Source organism: Macadamia integrifolia, chromosome 14 (genome assembly GCF_013358625.1).
Source record: "Macadamia integrifolia cultivar HAES 741 chromosome 14, SCU_Mint_v3, whole genome shotgun sequence".
Taxonomy (NCBI): domain Eukaryota; kingdom Viridiplantae; phylum Streptophyta; class Magnoliopsida; order Proteales; family Proteaceae; genus Macadamia; species Macadamia integrifolia.
In genome coordinates, this window is record NC_056570.1 from 3,374,112 (window position 1) to 3,396,390 (window position 22,279).

Here is a 22,279-nt window from a genome sequence, read left to right on the forward strand (position 1 = left end):
TTTTTGATGATGATATTGTTTTGGTGGCTGAGATAAAAAGCGGAGATTAATATTAAATTGACATTATAGAGATTAACCTATGATAAAAATATTTAAGGATATGTAGACAAAGATTGATTTTATGGTGATAATTGATAAGAGATATGTTCCGTAAAAATGATTAATTTAAATATATAGATTTAATCATAAATAAAGAATGTGATATAGAGGATGGTGTTTCACAAAGAATTAAAAATGATGAATGAAGTGGAGCAAGGAGCTGGGTTGTTATGTGATCAATGTATTCCTTTAAAATTTAAAAAGAAAATTTTAGAGGACAGTCATACAAGTGGCTATGATGTATGATATGGAATGTTGTATAGTAAAAAACATCATGCAGAACTCAATGTAGTGGAGATGAGAGTAGCTTTGATGCATGATAAGCTACGAGAAAGTTGTTTGAAGTATATGGTCATGTTTAACGGAGGCCTTTGGATACTCTAATACAAATAAGTGATTTAATTTATCTTGAAGAAGCTAAAAATGCTAAGGGCAAACATAATATGAACCTAAAGAAAGCGGTGAGGAAACACTTGCATTGCTTAGGACTTCTTGTTGGTGGGAAATGATCCATGTAGCCAATCTAATTTTGTTGGAATAAAGTTGGCTTCTTGTTGTTGGTATTGTTGTTGCATGGGCCGATCCCTGTCTTGTTGATACCCATATCAGGGGTGATATTTGTATCCGATTATGATTATTTCTACAACAAGTTCATTGGGGAGTCTTTGACTTTGACCAGACACTAGCCTGGAAGACCACTGTTTTTGACATGTCAAATAGCATGGCCATATTTCATTCCTTGACTCTTGATATTTCTCACCCATTATTAAATAATCATAGATTTCATGTTTGAGACCAATTAGAAAGATGACAGGAAAGAAACAAAGTGATTATCCAAAATGAGACCAATTTACACCCATAACAATGTTAAGAGCATAATCGTAAAATTTGAATGCCAACTAAAATGCCACATGTGGAAGATATTTAGGATACTTATATAATTATTAGCCCAATGAGTAAATTATGAATTCTTTAATAACTAATTAAATGGATGGTGTAAGTTCTAAGTCAGTGTACCAATGCTGTCATTAACTGGTTAAACAGACATAATTATAACCATATATAGCTAGGTTCGCCAGTTAATGATTCTGAGTAGAGTGAGTCTTGAGCATGGAAACTGAATTGTTAAAGAGTTAATCCCATTAATCAATTATAGTGTCACAAGTTGCAACACGGGTGTTGGACCAATTATAGTGTCACAAGTTGCAAAACGGGTGTTAGGCCTTTGTAGGGATTACAAACCGACAAAAGGAGATGTGGAAAATCATCAGGGAATGATTGTAGAGATTTCTTTACCATCTCAATATCTTATTTTCTGTTTTTTTTACCCCTTCTATTGTCACTCTCATGGTTCTAAGTATCGTATCGTATTGATTGTAGCAATTGATCCATATTGATATCGAGGCTGATATTGATACTTGGCTGATTATCGGAACAAGGGTAAAATTGTAAGAAATTTTTTTTTTCAATGAAAAGTATGGATAAAATGATCTAGGATTGTGTCGTATTCATATAAGTAGAAATCGATACTGATCTGATACCTAAGAGCTAAATCTATGATCACTATGTCTAGTAAATATAATGCTTCACTATTTGTCAATTTACAGAACATGAATTAGTCCATGTGATAGAGAATAAGGTAAACGTCACACTGGTACAATTTCAGTTTAAAATTTGTAGAAGAAGTTGTTAAAGTTGTAAAAGATGTTATTTTATAGTTTACATTCAACTCCATTTAATAGCATTTCGGTAATTTTATTAAAATTTTGAATTATAGTTTGAACAACTTTCTTAAAATTTGACGATTGAGATGTATAAGGACTCATTGATACAATTTTAGCTAAAAATTAGTAAACACAGTAGCTAAAATTACAAAGATGCCATTTTGTATTTTATATTCATCTCTTTTTATGGCATTTTAGTAATTTTACTAAAACTTTGAATTAAAGTTTTAAAAGCTTTCTAAAATTTGGCCATCAAGATGTATGCGAGACTCTCTATCACATGGATTAACCCATAATTTAATTAATTTTCTTGGTTTATTGCTATAGTTTATAGGCTACGATGTCTAATCACTACTTGCTTATGATTTTTTTTTTTTTCATTTTTACACAACTCTCTCTAAAAAAAGAAACATGAAATTCACTAAAATTATTTGCGAAATATTTCAAATAACTAGATGGTTGCAACTTGCAAATGACATTGTTGATAAACCCTAAATCCAAAACCCTAGCCATTCGTAAGGTTTGATGCATACATGGTTTTAGAGCACACTATCGAAATGAGTATCATTCGTATCAAATAGAAGTGCTCCTATTTTACTTTAAAAAATAAAATTTTAAACTTTTTACCCTTAATCCATATCATTCAATTAATATAACATCGATTAAGTATCAAAATCCAGCAATTGTTAAATCCATTCAAATCCAATACCAATACTTAGAACCATTGATGCATACCAAAATATCATCCACGCATTTAGAGTGGCACATGTGGAACAAAAAAATAAGTATTAGTTAAACATGTGGTCCTAAATCCGTTACATTAGCAGAGCCGAAAACCGAATAAATTCTGGGATTGATGGTGTGTAGCGGCGTAGCCTGTGAGTCTGTGACACAGTGAGACTGTCATCTTCTTTGTTAGTATCTGTGATTGCCACTGAGGCAGTTTGTACTTCTAACAGTTTTAAGACATATCCAATCCGTGACGACTGACGAATGATTGGTCTATTCACGTCAATATCAACCCAACCCAACCCTGTGACAGGATTTTCCATATATTCCATTTGTTTCATAAATACGGATTCGGGTCCGGATCTGAATCAGTCTGTGTTTTAATTGATTTGAATTGGACTGGATCATGGTTCTAAGTATCGGTATTGAATCGCTTGTATTTAAGTTTTGCATTTTCCTGGTACCGATACTTTATTGGTGAAACAATAAGGATAAGGGAAAAAAACTATATATATATATATATATTTTTTAAATCTGATGTGTTTTTGTTCGATGAAAAGTTTGATTGTGGAAATATTTATTTATTTATTTTTCTCTCTTTCTAGTCTAAGGAATTTTATCGTTGGTTGTGTTAAAATATGGAGATCAGTGAAGAAGAGAAATATTGGAAAAAAAGAAGAAAGAAAGAAGAAGAGAGAACGATACCAAGGTTTATGTGGAGGAGAGTGATCGCTTATTCTGAATGTGCTATTACGGAATGACCCATAAGAATGGTTTAATAGCAAATCATCACATTTTACACATTAACATTCATGGGTTACAAGTTGAATGGCTTCATATCTTTGTTGCGAACACATTACGATAAAGTTTTTTGCTGCCTAGGACTTCAACCACCATGATGTGTGTTGGATATATATGTTTATATATGTATGTCTTCATCAAATCCATTTCAATAACTATTGGTTCTATTAATTTGTGTCGATATTTTATGTGCAATGATTACTTTATGTATGACCTTAGAGTATTAACAGTCAGAGAAAAAATTAAGTGTTTTACTCTTACTACTCATACGTTTTATATTCTAACGATGTGATTGCAGAATATAAGTGCGAGCATTGATATGGCATGTGTGTAAATGTGATCATTCAAGATTCTTGTATGGGATACCATTGGTTAGTTAATCAACAAATTTTTTTTGTAGTTCTTTGTCCACATACCTGAGAGGTCATTACCATTGCAATTGCACATTATGTGTCTGTGTTGTATCAACGGTTTTATGTTTACATGGGCTATAAATCAGTGCACTTCATGTATAATGTTCCACTATATATGAAAGAGATATTTAACAATGTATCCATCTCTCAAAAGGGAAAAAAATCTTGAAAGAATTGTCTGACTGTGATTGGATGGAAATTCCAATACTGGTGGTAGTGCTATAAATTATTTAATAAGTGATTTTAAAATATTTTATATCCAATCATTGGTTAAGACTATCTGATATTAGTCATTTGACAGATTAGGGTTTTTAATGGCATCCATTTTCATACTTGAAAGTCCTTTATATGATGTCGTTAAGTGGAAGAACTTAAGCGTAATGAAAGTTTCTATCATTTGAGGGTTAAATAATTACATCTTGCATGGATTGTCCTTCACTATGATAATAGACAATTTTTGAGATCACCCTTTTGGATCAACATCACTTAGCCTTATCGCAACTAAGATGCTCCGTTATAAATAAAAAGGTTATGAGAAACCCTAATCACTCTTATGAATTGAGAATTCATATATAATTGAGTGAAGATTACAGAGAGATGAAGAAATTATTTTTTCTCCATTAGAATTCCACTATTGAATAAGCTTTTTCCATCCGGTAGTGACGAATACAAATGCCGCATTTTATTAGAAGATTTTCTCTTGTATGTCTCAAGCTAACCCAAATCTCTCTTTGTTGTTTGATTAGTAAATAGCCTAACACATGCGAATAGACATACCTAAAGGTCAAATTTTGATTTGATATTCCTCATCCTCAACAATTGGTACATCCTATGATTGAACTCTAGGACAAATGAGTTCCATCATTAACTATCCCCCTATTGTTCAAAATCTGAAACACTCTTCCCTAATCCAGTCAAAAGGTCAAATGTCGTGGCTTAAGATATTATGTCTTCACCGTGGTTAAAAGGAAATTTATCCTCAGCTTGTGCAAGCTAGGCCTCTTAACACTACTTTTCTCTCCTCTTTTGAATATCAGTTCCACTCGATAAAATGCACTTAGAATAACACAAGCATCCATGGTTTTAAACTTTTAACCTAAAAAAACAAATTAACTTTTAACCTCTCTCTCTCTCTCTCTCTCTCTCTCTCTCTCTCTCTCTCTCTCCAAACCAGCTTGCACAAATTGAGTGTTACACCAAGAGACAAGCTCAGCTTTTTTTAAGATTCGTTTGGTAGTGCTTTTAAAAGCCTTTGTCATGTTATCTAATCTAATTGATCCCAGTTTGGAACATGTAGACAACATATAAAGAAAACCCATATAAATATATATAAAAGTAAATAAATAATGGGGGATTTTAATTAGTTTATTTGTTAGTATTAGAGGTCTGCAACTAGCATTGGCATTCACAGAAACGACACACTATAACCTAACCTTTGTTTCATGAATACAACAAAAGACCAAAATCAGATCCATCAGGCAAGGAGCAAGTAGTAATGGTCCCTAACTGACTCTAATACCCATAACAGCATACGGCCTATCTGTCTGTCTAATCCTCACCTTGTTTTTTAAGGCTTTCAGAGTATGGAGTAGGAGTACGGATGGAATTAGATCAAATAATTAAATCCATATTTATTCATGTGGAGATATTATTATCAAAGTCCATCTCTCTTTGTCATTCAACCATGGTATGATCATGTTCATGCAGTTGTAGGGTCAGTATAGACCTATAACACTAGTCAGGTCGAAGGCTTGGATACCCGTCTTTATTAAGAAAAACACGTCAAGGTGTCTTTGTTATACTCTGTATATTACTTATTTATGTGTAGATTCAAGTATGTCGAAACTGCATGTGAGAGGTAGTGTTTAGATATTGAGAGTTATAGAGCTACAATCTGATGCACATTGGTTTTTCAGGTCCTTGATGCCTTCTTATATTAAAGGAGCTCTGCTTACTTAATCTTTAAGATTTTGGATTGGACCCTTCAACAAATTTTTTTGTTTTTTCACTTCAAAATTAGCGTGTAAGATAATTTATCGGAGGAGGATAGCAGAACTTACCTCCTCGAGGATGAAATAAACATTCATAACCTTATATGGAAATGTAGGCCACATCAACTTGCATGGAGCATCAGAGTGATTATTCTCTATAGTGATCGATGCAGTGAGCATCGGATGGCTGAGAACATCCGGACATGCACTCTGAGCTGCTTTCAACCATCTGATGCTCACTGCATCACTGCACTCACTACAAAAGATGTTTGCTCAGAGGACTAAGGGTAACAATTACTTGGAAGAAGAATGAGAGTGGGAACCCATCAAGGTTTGTGAACACTAAGTGGAAGGATGAGAGAGAGGTAGGACCCATGCCCATGTTCCATGGGCCACAACCCACATGGGACCCAATCACCAAACGACCTTTCTCCAAAGAGGAGACATAAAAATCTCATCAGGTGAGAGAATGAGATAGTGAAGATCTGTAAAATGCTGTTTGAGTGAGAGCGAGTCACGTGAAATGCTTATGGGCCCTATGGGTTGTGTCCGTGTGTGAAATGTGTTGGGCGCCTAATCCAGTCCTCCTCTTATTCTACTTTTCTCTTTCTCTTTCTCTCTCTTGGTCCGGTCCACCCAAAATATTATTTAATCCGACCAATGGTCAGATTATTCGGACCGTTGGCTTTGTCGTTTCTTTCAATGGTCAAGTTTTATTTTAGAATTATTAAATTGAAAGAAGAATCTAAAGTGAGTAGTAGGTGCAACCGCCGCCGGTCCAGGGCCCGCAGGAGGTCGACCCTGGGCCATTGAGTAGACCAAGATCCTATAGGGCTATGATATTCCACGTGCTTTAATGGTGGGACCCGAACCGGTGACCGTGACACAGAGCGATTACTTTCGGCCCCCCGAAACGGTGGTGAGGCCATTGGGAGGGAGGGAGTGGAGGATGGGATGGAAGGTGGAGGGGGAGGGCGAGGGGAGGTTGGGGGTGGGGTGATGTGAACTTCAACCCTCTCTCAGTTCTCTTGAAAAAAAAAAAACAGTAGTAGAGGTTTTTCACCACGTCCAACTGGGAAATTGGACCAATGAGAGGGTGGAGAGAGAGGGACACCCAGCCGCCAGAGAGGATCTGAATCCGATGTGAGCTCTATTGGCCACTATCCTGTGAGGATCCGGCTCCTCTCCATAGAGTCCATAGATCAAAGAGTGATCCTAGGGTTGGAAAGATTTAAACACCCCAGGTCACCCCGGTCCTAAGATCACTCTATGGTCCCTAGGCTCTATGGAGAGTAATCCTATCCTATGAATGATGTTGTGGGGATCTTTGTTTAAAAAATAACATCTATGAGTTCTTAGAGGATCGACAATCTCATGGGTTATGTCTAGCTACTTGGGATCAGCCAATTCATATTATCTTTCTAGGGTTCAAGCCAATTCTAATTGATTTTTATTGTATCGAAATCAAAATCCATGGGGACAAGAGCCACGACAAGGCAGGGACCAATAAGGGGGTGTGCAAAGGCATCAATAAGGAGAAAATATTTTGTATTTCACATGAGCGGAGCGTCAGGGCTATCATTCACACCCCCACCCCATCTATATCTAGGCACAAGTGCCACACGATTAGGAAGCATTTGTTTCCCAAAAAAATTAACAATGGGTGGGATTCCTTTCACCTATAGTGAAGGAAAACCCTTTTCATTCTTAAAACTGATCATTTTTTTCAACACTTAGACGACATGGCTGACTGGGAATAGGAAACAGTTTTCCTTCACCTATGATAAATGAGGTATTCCTTCACCAATAGTCATAATTATCCCATGGAATTTGTGTCAAAAAATAGGGAGACATTGACCTTAACTGGTGGTGAAGTTAATAAACCTAGGATTTTTGGGAACCCTTCTCCCATGGTGGAGAAAAAAATATGAGATGGATGATATTATGGGCTCTACTTTAGGACCCCCCCTTACAAGTCATCCTATGATAATTAATTTCAAATCAAACCACTGGACCAGTCAATTGGAATGGTCAGATCAACATATGTTGATTGGACTTAAAAACTAGAACTTTATGGTTTGACAATTTATGTTCATCACATGAGTGGGTCCAGTTTCAAATTGACCAGCCTAGCCCAGCCCAAGTGGGTTGACCATTGCTTCTTTAGTTGACATTCTCCACCACTCAGTGGCCAACCAATAAGGATATCTGAAACTGTTGAAGGTGATTTGATTTACAAACCTGGCTAGTTCAATAGGAAGAAAGAAAAAATCCTAACCCAGATCACACTGGAAGGAGAGAATGAATGAAAAATAAGCACTTCATGCACACATATGTATGGAAGGAAAGGAAGGGAAAAAAAGGGTTGACAATTGATTGTTTTTCTTGCTGTCTAGCTTACCTTGGCTTTGATTTTCAACTTTTTTGCTTACGTTGTCATCTTTAATTCATTGTCAAGTGTGAAAGACAAGTGGAATACTAAATTCCAACACTCAAATTTTCTCACATTCTTTCCCTTTCTCCTTTTCCTTTTCTCTATTCAGGGTTTAGTGGCTATAGTGTTTTCCACTTTTGACCTTTCCTTCAATGGCTGTGTTCTAGCTTACACCCCAAAAAATAAATAAATAAATAAATAAGAAGGCTGTGTTCTAGCCGGATTATTTTTGCTTTTTTTTATTGGTTTTTTTGTTTCAATGGGTTAAAGGTATTTGAATTGATTAAACGGTTGGAAAACAGAAAACTCTCTGGTCGTGTGGGCCCACGTATGTACATAGGAGCATGTAAAATTATCGCCCGAACCCCCCTTAAAGTAAAAAGCCCATCCATGTTGGCATGAAAATCGTCTACAGCCATTGCACCGGTGTAATGGGCATCGGGTGGCTGGGAGCCCTTTGGGACGTGTGCCCGAATGCTCACTGCACCTCACTGCTCTCAGCCACCGGATGCTCCTGGCATGATAGAAACCAGGTCCGAAACCTAAACCTCAATCCTTGCTAACTGGATCAGATGAGACTGTGTAGGGTAATATATATAAACTGAGAGATTACCATTAGAGGTCTGCCATGGTTACTAGTTGAGTGAAATAACCAACCATTTCTCTCTTCTTGGGGTGTTGAAGCTCGACCATCTGCCCATTCCTCAACTTCCATTGTCACCAACTCATAAATGTTCCTCAAGTATATAACACAACTTGATTAAGTCTAGATACAACATTATTAGACTAAGGGCGTATCCATTGCACGAGGCTCTCGCATGTGTGAGGTTCCCCGGGGGTGAGAACTACGCAACCTTACCCCGAGAATGTCAAGCGGCCTGTTTTGACCACTTGACCATCAGGTCGCAACATCCGTTCCTTACCGTTGGACCAAACATGCCCCTTAATACAGTATTATTAGACTCTAACCTATAATTCACATATAAATAAAAAACAGTAAATCTGAGATTCTGGGTCATGAAACCTGAGAGCAATTGGATAACCCTTATAAAGTTCTTTTTGGGAAGGATCATTCTAATTCACTCAGCAAAGTTAGTGAACCAACTTCAAGCTTTTATGGGTTAGTTATAGGAAGTATGAGCAAAGAAATGAAAAGGGAATTACAAATTTGGGATTTCCGTGGTAGAAAAATTACAAGGTGGATATTTGTTCATTACAAAAGATTGCTCAAACAAGGCCATAACATCAAGAACCTGTATAGCTCCCAAAAAATCAGGCCTAACCCCTAGCTGCCATCACATCCAAATGCTTCACACGACTCCTAGGTGACAAACCCTCCAACTGAGAAAAGTTCTCTCTTCCTTTCATAGAAAAGGAATTCTCCTGCATCTCTGAAACATCCACCATAAAATTTTTCTTGAAGGCTACTTGGTTGAGATGTAGTAATGCGAGCATGCTAACAGTGAATAAAGCAGCATTTCCCAATAAACCACCCATCTTCTCCAGTTTAAGAGATTTCCTAGCAAAGGTAAAACCTGATGCCAGAACTTGCATCACAATATTTGACTTTTTCCCTTCATGGTCTCCTGAGTTTTCATCGGATTGGCTTCTAGGTGATACATATAAATGTTCTGGGGAGACAAAGTGGCCTTCATTTTTTACATCTCCAACAAAAGCCATAGCTTCTTCAATGACTTCGTATTTTTTACCTTGGTGATCAGCCAGTCTCATTGCAAGGACAATTCGACTTTGCTCCAAACGTGCAATTGCAGCATCTCTTTCAGTTTGCTGCTGTGATTGTATAGTCTGCAGAATAGCCACCATCAATTTTCGCACTAAATCAACAACCAGTATGTCTAAGTGATGGCTCAACTCGGAATTTCATCAGGGCACAAATGGCATGCATCTTGGGAATCACAATATGAACAAAACAAAACTAGTAAACTACAAATCTCTGCTATTTCTATCCCAATACTAACAAGTAGAACCAGAAGAAAATATTATCGAGCATCATACCGTGTAAGCGTGTAGCACCACACAACTAGAAAATTCAAATCCTTTTCTGCTATTGAGAATCACAAAAAACTGAATAATTATAATTCATAATGAAATCAAGAAGCTGAATTAAACCACTCCCAACCTCTTCGCCACCCCCCCCCCCAAAAAAAAAAAAAAAAAAAAAAAAAAAAGGTTACTAAGAAATACAAGCAACCTTCTAAAAGATGTACCAGAAACAGGCAAAGAGTTGCATGAAAATTTATCACCCACGTATTATCATGTGTTCATCAAAAAATCACTACAAAATCAAAACAAAGAATATGGTGAAATGAAACTCTCCAGGATTATAAGATCAATACAGTTGGTGGGGGCGGGCGGGCTGGCAGGGGGGAGGGAAGAACTTGGGAACACCCCCGGGGTTTCGGAAATAATAAATACTTGCTGCATTGAGGTTTCTGACACGAAATTGATGGAAAATGGAGTCTGTCTTAAAAAACAACCTACAAGATGGGCACAGGATACCCTACAAGCTGCAGGTTATGGACATATTATTGGTCCATAAATAAATTAGCAAGAGGCAACTGAAAATGAAGAGGAAATAGGGGTTAAGATAACCAATTAGAATGCTCAGGATATAGAATTTGATGTTGAAATTTCCAGCAAAAGTGATGGCTTTGGAAATGGTCAGTTTTATGCTCTATAAACTAGGGTTCGTTTTGACACACGGTGGATTCAAGTACATAAATAGGTTTCAATGATTGGGATCTGAGGTCAGATGACTCAGATCATTCCCAGACAGTCCAGAATGATGGATCAGTCTGGGATCACCTAAATTAGACTAGAGTCTTCCATGACATACCATAGGATTTGACAATGGAATAGATATAGGATGTAATCAGGGTTGAAGAATCGGATTCTGATGGGGAATCGGCCAATTTGGATCGGTACCACTTCTGGAGCAATGCAGTAGATCGGCCAAGTAATCAAGATCAGAATCGGAAGATCCAACCCGATTCACTCCAGTGCATGCTGTCCACATGGCAGTTTCTCACAAATTTTTTTGTTTTTTTTTTTAAATTTTAAGGAACAGAACATTACGGAAGACCGAGGGAGGGGGGAGCTGGAGGGGAAGGGGAACATGCACCAGAACTAGAGCCAAAGTGGGAGAGGAAGCGAGCCAAAGTCCGGAGAAGGAGAGAGAGGACGAGGAGGGGGGCCAGAGTTGTATTCTCCATGCCATTTGAAAACCGAGATTTTGGAAGCTCAGAGGAGTCAAGTCACAGAGACTTCAAAAGAACCTGGGTTAACAAAGACTCGTTGGGCATGGCCAGAGAGGCTATTGGACCTTGGGGAACAAATCAACAATGAAGAAATCCACGCTCTGTTCCTCTCTATCAGCAGTTTTCAGAGTAAAGAGGTCCCACCCAATTGGGTACCAACCTCAACTTTCCAAGGCATTCAAGGTGGCTACGATAGTGTGCCACCATCTCTGGGTGCCAGAGATGACAAAAGATGAGGTTGCCATTGGCGCCAGTGGCATCCACCACTGTCTTCCATGCTTTGGTTTGCTCATCTCATGTAGATTCCTAGGACATGCAGAAACCTAGGACACGCCAAAGGAGGCCAAAAGCAGTGGGGGGGTTGGGCCGGGCAGAGGGCGGAGTTGAAGGTTTGCAGGGGAGGCCAGAAGCAGTGGGAGGCAGGCAGGGAAGGGGGCAGAGTTGGGAGTTGCAGGGGGTAGGGGGTAGGGGAAGCGAGAGGGAGAGCCAATCAAGGGGCAGCAGGAGGAAGACTAGGTAATGCAATCCCGGGTTCGAAAACCCAGTTTGGGATCTGCCATGGGCCCATCCGTGTGCTTAAGTAGGTCAATGTGCAATGATAGTAGCAATCTGGTAATTAACCATATTTCTTAACTGGTAACGAGGTATGTAAAAGAGAAGGACATAAAGGGGTTTATGATTTATAGATCAGATATAATCTTGGAAGCAACATAAAAATAATGATGGTGAATAAAGACAGAAGGAAAGGGAAAATAAGGAACTTAACACTACAATATTATATATTGTAAAAGGAAGGGGATGTCTTCAACCTCCCAACCAACAAAGGGATACAGAAGAGCGGGTTCTTTCAAAGGAGAGAACTCCTTCATGGATCCTACGTTGGTTCCAAGATTTTAAGGGCTGCTCAATGAGAGGAAGACCTCTTGATTGCCCTCCAATAGAAATCCAAACGACAATCAAAAGATTGATATCGAAGGCCTGAAACTACAACTGGAAGACAGATTCAATGACCACCTGGTTGAAGGCCTGGTTCTCAAGATTGGAAACAGGTTAGGGGCTGAAACTCCAAGGGTTTGGTCGCCCAGAGTAGGACTTCCTTCGACCCTAAAATCAGGTTGATAGGAAGAGAGAGAGAAGTCAAACTCAAAAAAGAGGGACTGTTAGGTACCACTGAAACAATGCAGCCCAAGTAACTAGAGTAAATGAGCAATAGTAAACAAAGATGTAAAGGGAGAATAAAGATAAAAGGAGAGAACTCACCGGTAGGAGGTAAAGGAATGGATCAATAAGAAAGGGGAAGGAAAAAAAAAAAAAAAAACTCTTGGTCAGCAATCACGCTACACCAACAATAAAAAATAAAAATAAATAAAAAAATAAAGACTAATATCCTTCATTCCATTCTCTCCATCGATGGGTACATGTTTGCACATATAAAGAAAAAGAGACAAAAGGCAACAAAGACTCCTATTCTAATATGAAGACTAAAATTGAATTGAACTCTATACTTCCTATGTGATCTACTCAAAGTAAAATACAATACAATAAAAGGAACAAAGATTACAACATAACGCCAAATGGATAAATAAACCCTACCAACCTTTGTTAGACCAAAAAATGGGGTTGGATCAATTCCGATTGGGCTTGGGTTTCCACAGTATGCGTATTGGTCCAGTCACGCTGGCACAATTGCATCAACTCTCCCCCTTTGTAAATTACTCAGTAAGGACCAAGGATGTTATCTGAGTTAGTTCACTGGAGGAGGAACGGTCATGCTACCTTCTTGAGCTTAATTTTGGCACAAGTCCTTGTCGGGAAGAAATTTCATTTCTTTGCCACAGCACTTGAAAGAGTAGGTATTTGCACACCCACAATGTTGCGCCTTTTTATCAAATAGCTATGGCCATCTAGGAATAATATGGCACACCTTCAGAGGCATCACGTTGCACCATATCCACAAACCTAACAACAGAGTATGTGAGCAAACGCTTATCAGAAATCTTGAGATTGGTCGTGTTCAACCATGCAACTCTAGGGAGTTGAATGTGGTATTGTCCTTAGTCCCAACTTGTGAACGACATTAGCGCAGAACTGCCTCCATCAATCACCATGCTACATGATGAGCCGTTGCACTTTACTCAGGTCTGGAAAATATTGTTGCGGCACCCATCTTTCTCATTGGAAACCTTGTGAGTGATCAAAATTGGATGAAGAACACAACAAGGTTGTTTCTCCCCATCACTATCAGTGTCATTTCTTTCATCAAGCTCACACTCTGCACCCAACAAACTGTCTCGAGAATCGAGATTCTATTGTGAGTGATCAAAACTGGATGAAGAACACAGCAAGGTTGTTTCTCCCCATCACTATCGGTGTCATTTCTTTCATCAAGCTCACACTCTGCCCCCAACAAACTCTCTCGAGGATCGCGATTCTATTGCTTTTGACCAGGTGGAGAGTAAGAGCGGTTTGGTTTAGATGCCATAAATGAACCACCAACCTCTGGCTTGATAAATGACCTTCCCCTAAGGAGAAAATTGTTGTTGACTGGAACTATCACCCTTAAAGAAAGTCTTTGTAAAAGTCTTTTGAGTGTATGGCTGCTTCAGATTTTCTACCTGATATTCCACCTGTACAACCTCCTCTATCGTATAGATTGGACACTACTGCAGCCTGATCTAGGAATGCAAACCATTGTGAAACCGAGGTTACCAATACCTCCTCTTTCCACTCAAAATCAGATCAAGTGGCCAAGTAATAAAATACTCCTCAATAGTTATAATGTTTTGTCTCAGCTGTGCGAACTTGAGGTGCATGCACTTCTTATAGTCAGTTGGCAAAAATCGTCAATTCTTGGCCTCTCGCATTTCAACCCAAATGTTTACCATATTGGTGTCTCGAGTCCAATATTGTTGCGAGTACTTGATCCACCAGACTCGAGCCATACCCTTTAGTTTGGCTTCAACAAATAAATTTTTCCTAACCTCATTCAATCTGTACCATCGAAAGAATGTCTACAAGCTGTGAACTTAGTCCAAGTATTGTTCTAGATTATTGTCCCCGTAGAAATAAAGGACATCTGATTGCTCCTATTTCAACTCTATAGGGAACATCATCAAAAGGTTGGCCAGCCCCATACAGTGAAGGTGGCGGTGGTTGTGTATAATGTGGTAGTGGTGTATAATGTGATGGCAGTGGTATAACATGAGACAGGCTTGTGGGACGGAGTTGAAAGAATCTTTAGATTGAGTGGGACTCTTCCTTTATCTGAAAATACCGATAGGCCAATAAAAGCTTGCACAAATCCCATCATAGTCCCATACAATGAAGGTGGTGGTGGTTGTGTATAATGTGGTAGTGGTGGTGGTGTATAATGTGATGGCAGTGCTATAACATGAGACAGCCCCATACAATGAAAGTCGGCCAGCCCCATATAGTGATGGTGGTGGTGTAAGGTCGGCCAGCCCCATACAGTGAAGGTGGTGGTGGTTGTGTATAATGTGGTACTTGTCGTGGTGTATAATGTGATGGCAGTGGTATAACATGAGACAGGCATTGTGGGACAGAGTTGAAAGAATATTTAGATTGAATGGGACTCTTTCCTTCATCTGAAGATACCAATAGGCCAATAGAAGCTTGCATGAATCCCATCATAGTCAAGAGGGAACCGACAACTATGCTGAGGGTATCAACAAGATCTATGAGGTTGGTAAGATCAAACCTTGTTTTGTCTTTAAAGGAGTCAAGCTGTTGGAGAACCTCACTATTGACAACCATTGTTAGGATATGGAGAAGATATTCGGCTCTGATACTGAACAATGCAATCACAGGTTTTTGAACCCCGTTTGAGATTGCTATGGACCCACCCGAGTGCCAAGCAGATCAATGTGTAATGGCAGTGGCAATCTAGTAATTAACCAGATTTCTCAAGTGGTTACTCGGTAGGTAAAAGAGAAAAAGACATAAAGGAGTTTATGCTTTATAGATCAGGTGTAATGTTGGAAGCAACACAAAAATAAGGATAAAAGTGGATAAAGACAAAAGGAAACGGAAAATAAGGAACTTAACACTACAATATGATATATCATAAGAGGAAGGGGGTAGTCTTCAACCACCCAACCAGCAAAATGAGGCAGAAGAGCAGGTTCTTTCGAAGGAGAGAGCTCCTTTGTACTTGCGACCAGGGAGGGATGATCCACCTAACGAATTCACGTTTTCCGAAAGGAAAAAGCAGGGTTCCAAACCTACCCATTGGCAGGAGATGTTGAAGTAGCGCATGAAGTAGTCTATATGGTCCTCTACTGGTTTCAAGATCTTAAGAGAAAGTTGGTGAGGGGAAGACCTCTTGATTGCACTCTACAGAAATCCAGAAGGCAATCAAAAGATTGATATCAAATGACTGAAACTAAAACTGGAAGGCAGATTCAAAGACCACGTAGTTGCAGGCCTGGTTCTCAAGATCGGAAAGGTGTTAGGAGCTGAAACTCCAGGGGTTTGGTTGCCCAGAGGAGGGCTTCCTTCAACCCCTAAAATCAGGTTGAAAGGAAGATGGAAGAGAGATCAAACTCAACAAAGAGAGACTAGTAGGCACCGCTGGAACAGGGCACCCAAAATAACCAGAGTAAATGAGCAACAGAATAAAGCTAACAAAAAATATAAAGGAAGGAGAAATGAACTCCCCTGTAGGAGGCAAAGGAATGGATCAATAAGAAAGATGAAGAAAAAGAAAACCTCTCAGCCAGCAATCACGCTACATCAATAATAAATGAAACTCAATATCCTTCATTCCATTTCTCTGTCGATGGGTAAATGCTTGCACATATGAGGAAAACAAGACAAAAGGAAAGAAAGACTCCCTAATGCTAAGACTAAAATTGAATTGAACTCTACCTCCTACGTAATCTACTCAAAGTAAAATACAATAAAATAAAAGGAATAAAGATTACAAGATAAATCTAAATAAATAAACCCAGCCAATAAGGGCGAATACTCAAGTGAAACCTAGGAAGAGGAAAAAGGACAGAAGTGAATGTAAGATAAATAGTAGAATTAAAAAAAGGAAGAAGGAAGAGAAATCTAACCTAAGAAAGAAATGATCAGAGTAGAGAAAAGGAACCCAGAAGCTCTGGATATCAGGCCACGCAGGGAAAGTACTCAAGTGAAACCATCTTCAATATTCATTTCAATAATCTGGTGGTTACACTTATGAGCATATATTGACTTCTTAAACTTAAATCGACTTCAAGAAGGAAAATGGAAAACAAACTCTCCTACACATCTAACTCCATAATATAAAATAAGATGGGAATGAGGATTATAAGAATAATCCAAACAAATAAAAAATCCCTCACGTACTCCTTGTGGACCAAAATCCAGGTTTGAACCTAGTTATTCTCAATATGGGTTTTCAAATCGGGTCATGCCACTCCAGCCATGAAAATACTCCTGCATCACATTCCCGTTTGATACTAATTCGTGGACTAGGGTGGTATTGCTTAATTGCATATAGAATTGGATAATCCACTATGAATCCACCCAATCTTGTGAATCGAATGGAAATTGCAACGTACATTCATTTGGGATCGGCCTCAATGGACCCCAATCCAGCTTAGGCAACAGTTGAGCCTTGTGAGTGGAGTTATCTAAATATTTCCAAGCCCAACCTTTGACAATACGAGAGAGAGAGAGAGAGAGAGAGTCAAGTTGGACTTGGGCTTAAAAAGCATGGACTTAGATTAATTCCTTTGGTAGCCACAGTCCACAATGTGTTCATTACATTTGGAAAGCCTTCCTGCCCTGACCCAACCCTAAAGGTCAACTGCAGGCTTAAATAATTTCGATTGGGTTGGTCTTGGGGTTGCTCAAAATTGAGGCTAGACCTCAGAACGGGCTTGAGCCACCCTTCCAGCCTGTCCTGCTTGATGCCCACCCCTACTTGTAACCATGGATTACAACAAAGGATTAAGAGACATGGATTAGTAAAAAGATAGAATGGCAAAGAATAGAATAGAGACAAAACTAGAGAAATTACCAAGCCTTTTGCAGGGTCTAATGCTTTCAATTCCACCCCCCTCCCCCCCCAAAAAAGGGAGAAATTCCCAAGCCTTTTGCAGGGTTTCATGCTTCCAATTTCCAAAAAAAAAAAAAAAAAAAAAAAAAAGGTGAATTCCATTCAATAAATTTCAAAATAAAATAATTGTAAAGGAGAAGGCTCTTTAAGTAATTCTATGTAAGAAACTAACCATGTATCCTACACAAAGACGGATTGTTTTCAAAGTTGGCAAAAAATAGATTAAGCTTACAAGACACAATGGTGCACCTTGAAGCTATTTACTACATTCTGAAAAAAAACTAAAAATTTGGATTTTCGGAAGACAAACGTAATAAACTAAAATTAAGCTTATACATAAAAATTCAGGATCAATATGCATCACATATACCCCCAGCAAATTAAGAACTTCACACAGGGAACTGCCTCACCCTGGACCCTGCCCCCCCCCCCTTTTTTTTCCAGTCCTCTGAACCAACAAATAGAGTCTATTCCGGAAAACATATTTTGAATCTTCAGACTGTTAAAGGCCCCTGATCCACCGATTCCTTCACCTTTGCACACTCAAAGCCCACACTTCTTATGTACCATTATCCACACCAATCTTGTATAATCTCTACATCTTTCATTTACCACTAACTAAAGGATACTAGCTGAGGTAGAACCTTTGAAATGAGCATCAAGTGAATATCTATGACATTTGGATAATTCTGAACGGTCCAAAAGGATTCTCTTCCAGAGCTTGCTTCTTGATTTAAGAGTTGATGTCTGAAGAAGACTCAATGAAATTGAGAATATACACTATTTCCCTTGAGGCAAGAATATAATATTTTATAGTTTTGCACACATCCCGTGTATGCCCATGCATGTGTACCAGCACTCTAAACATTATTGTGCCCTCTCTCAACTCTGATTGGGAACAAACGGTCTAGATTTCAAAAATTATAAATATAAAAATAAAAATAGATGGCTCAGATTTGTCTTGTGATTTTTGAAAACATCACCTTCCATTGTTACATGGACAACTGCCCCTTTTTTTATTATGATTCCACAAGTTAATTTATATCTAGCCCTCCGATGACTCAATGTTAGGTTGTTAGCTGATGAAATTATGCATTCAAAAAACTCTAGCAACAAAAAGGGCATTTAACATATGGTTGGTTCCCAAGCACAGCCCTGTATTAGACTAACAAGAAACAGCTACGTCATTTTCAGATGAAACATGGCAAGAAAGGCACCCAATTCAAGTACCTCACAACTAGGATAATCTAATCACTATGCATTATTTTTCTCTTTCACCATTTCTGAAAAGGTATTCTGGTAATTATTCACTTATTTTGCAAATTTCCCGCAGAAATAATTTGGGCGGTAGGTGGGTTATGGTCATAAATAGATTCAACTTTCGTCTCCCATCAGTCATCAGAATACCAATTAAAACTAAGAACTCACTAATATCTTATGCACGGGAAGAGAAAACAAAAAGGCATCATGGGAACAAGCAGATACATAAAGAAGGCTTAGGCTCCTAGACCACACGAACGAACTGGGAAAAATTCTTCAGCGTATAAAAAAATAAGCGAGCAAAATCTAGGAAGTTGGCAGAAAAATTCAAGTTGAGTTTAAAAAAAAAAAAAAATTTTGATCAAGCGAAATGCACTTCATCCAAAGATGCCAAAACACAAAGAGAGACCCCATTCCAACAAAGTCAATCTAGAAACTTACATGAAAAAACTCAAGCTGGTCTTCGAGGTTCTCAAGCGCAGTCCTAATGGAATTAAGGCTCTTGGCCTCCGCAAGCGCTGTGTGGTCGTCAACACGAAAGTCTTTCACGAAAACATATCCGCTGTTTCGTTCATCATCTCCATCGGAACGAGGCTGCTTCTTGTCGTAGTCGCGAGAAAAGTAAAAATCGTCAGGATTCTTCTGAGCATCAATGGAGTTAAGGAAATGCGATCTCGAGATAAAGTGGATGGCATCACTAAGCTTGTCGTGCAGGTCCCAAATCTTCTCCAGAACCGCTTCGAACTCTTCGAGCTCCATTTTCCATTGCATGAGCAGGAAAAATAGCGCAACTGTAGAGTTAGGATTAGGATTTAGGGTTAGGGATCACTGCTTTCCTCTGATTTCGGAATTGCAGAGCTAACGGAGGCTGAAGAGGGCGAGAATCACGAGACCGTTTAGGGAATCAAAGTTTTGAGTTTGGGGTTGCCCCTATGTGGTCTTCCCCAATCTTTTCCAGCTCCAAATTGTGGAGGTTGCCCCGCACGAAAGAAAAGAATGTTTCTGGTTTCTACCCAGAAGAACCAAAAAAGGACTGTACGCACGATTGTAAGGCTGCGTTTGATAATCATCTAAAAAAAATTATTCTGATGTTTTTCTGTTTTATAGAAACAAAAAAAATGTAATAAAATGTTTGATGTCAACTTGGTATTTTTTCGTTTGTTTTCTTTTAATAAAATGAAACAAACTCTAAAAACGCAAAATGATAGAACAAGGTTTGGTCGTTCCATCATTTTCATTTTATTTTAAATACAAAAAAAAATGAAAACTAAGGTAATCATTCTTGAAATAGGTTCACAAAACACCATTTTTTTTTTTAAACGCATTTTGACACAGAAGCTAAAAATTTTGTTTTTGACATAAAACGTCATTTTATGGAACTGAATGACTACCAAACGTGACCTAACTTTAAGTTATGTTTAGAAGTCAATTAAAGAAAGAAGAAAAATGTTTGTTTATAGGGGTATATACTCTATGGGATGGGATTCTAGTAAGGGTGTGAAGTTAGAATAAAAATCGAAATCCATAGGTTAAAATTGAATTTAATCAAATTGAAGAAAATCAATTCTGTTTTGGTGTCAAAAGGTTAGAAATTTTTCTCGATTTGGTTTGATTTTAAAATTTATAATCAAAATTGTTAAATATAATTGAATTACCTATCTTCAAATCAAATAAGAAATTGGGTAAAATTATATTATCTTTTACCAATTCAATCAACGTGAATGATAAATTATATTCCTTTTAATACTTGAAAAAAAAAAAAAAAGTTTGGTGTCAATGTGATTGATAAATTCTATTCCTTTTCAATGCTTAAAAATAAAGTTTGGTAGATTATAATTCTCATAATTATTTTTTTTTTTTTTTTTTTGTTGAAGATGTAAAAAGTTTGTCCAAAGTGAAACACCTAAAATTGGACATAAGGTTTAATAATTAATTGAATTAAATTCGAATAATTAAGAAACCAAACATGAAATTGAATAAAAAACAAATTCGAACCGAACTAACTTTGTTTAGTTCGATTTTGGTTTCTAAATATGTTGCTATTCTCAGCTTGATTTGATTTTGGTTTTTTACATTTTATCATAATCAAATAATCGAAACCAATCTAATTAATTGACACCCATAGAATCTTATGTGATTGAGACTCCTATTCCATAAGTCGTTTTGTTGAGAGTGAGAAAAAAAGCATCTTCATCTTCATTTTTTTTTCCCAATAAAATCCTTGGATATCCAACAAAGTCCCACCAATTCTATAGAAACTTTTTTGAATAGTGAGGTGGTGAAACCATCAACCGTCTAGGCAGAGCAGAAATAGGATATATTTTTTGTTATCAATCTAAAATCCCACCTGAGGTAACCAAATGACCTAATTTCCTATTGGAGCGAAAAAGCTCGTACAACTTTTCATCTCAACAATTCGACCCCATCAATCAAACAGGTCTTATCATTGATTTAAGGGAAAATAGGATATGCACACTGTCTAGGTACAGGTATCAGATTCATTTTCCACACTAGTCCCACCGATTTTCTCTCTCCTCAACTCCGTCTACTCCACTGTTAGTGGTCTAAGTTTCCATTATACCCAAATTAGTACTTGATCATCGTGGGAAATCCTGTCCTTGATTTAATTATTTTTTTATATTATTCAGTTTTTTGTTTTTTGTATTTTGTTTTATTTTATTTGCTTCTTTTCCAAACAATCTTAGCGTATTATGAATAACCTTGGTCGCAAGTTTAATTATTTATAAACTACAATAGCCCTAGTTTTTTTTTTTTTTAAGTTATCTCAATGCCTTAAGGTCCTTTACTCACATTCAAGTTTGTAAGTCCAAAAGGGAAAAAATTTAGAACTATGGGATAATACACAATAGTGATCGGAATACGATAGGCATGCATGGACATAAACGCACTAAGATACACGCTAAGTGGAAAATTTAAATTCTGACGGGATGCATCTTAAGGCTATGTTTGGTAGGCAGGAGAAGAAAATAAAATAAAAGAAAAAAGTACAATTTTTGTATTTTTTTCCTTAGGTTAAGAATTTTTCTTTGCACTTGGTATGTCTTCACCCAAGTAAAGATTCATCTTTTCAAATTCAAAATTTCTCTTGGGAATTGTGAAATTTTCTTTTGTTTCCTTAAAAATTTTCTTGCAAAAAACATAAAAAAACATGAGAAAATATGAAAAGATAATAAGACAAAAAATGAATGATTACACAATAATTTCTTATGTGTCTATCGCTCTCTTAAAATTCAAAATTTTTTGAATTTTTTTTTTTTCTTTTCTTTTCTTTTCTTCTCTTGGTAACCAAACATACATACATACTATTTTTATTTTCTCACCATTTCTTCTCTTTTCTTTTCTTTTCTTTTGTTCTCTTGGCTACCAAACATAGCCAAAGACAAGTGTCTTGTAAGGGAACATTAATAATGTCCAATGCCCTAATGGGAAGGAGAAAACAAACAAGGAATATGATTTGAATCA

At 37.6% G+C, this 22,279-nt stretch overlaps 1 protein-coding gene across 1 annotated transcript; it reads right to left on the reverse strand.

Moving 5' to 3' along the window:
• Positions 1 to 9,340: 9,340 nt before the first annotated feature.
• Positions 9,341 to 19,832, reverse strand: LOC122060572 (plastid division protein PDV1). The gene is made up of 2 exons (XM_042623708.1): positions 19,238 to 19,832; positions 9,341 to 9,997 (listed from the first exon to the last, which is right to left on the reverse strand). Exons 1-2 carry the CDS (start codon positions 19,565 to 19,567, stop codon positions 9,470 to 9,472), a joined length of 858 nt encoding a protein of 285 aa, XP_042479642.1. The 5' UTR covers positions 19,568 to 19,832; the 3' UTR covers positions 9,341 to 9,469.
• Between the last annotated feature and the right edge of the window lie 2,447 nt (positions 19,833 to 22,279).

Bases quoted from the DNA above. Each gene is read 5' to 3' on its own strand.
- LOC122060572 (XM_042623708.1), bottom strand. From the start codon at position 19,567: ATGCAATGGAAAATGGAGCTCGAAGAGTTCGAAGCGGTTCTGGAGAAG. The intron at 9,998-19,237 runs GTAAGTTTCTAG...GCTATTCTGCAG, and splicing joins ACCAGCTTGAGTTTTTTCAT to ACTATACAATCACAGCAGCA.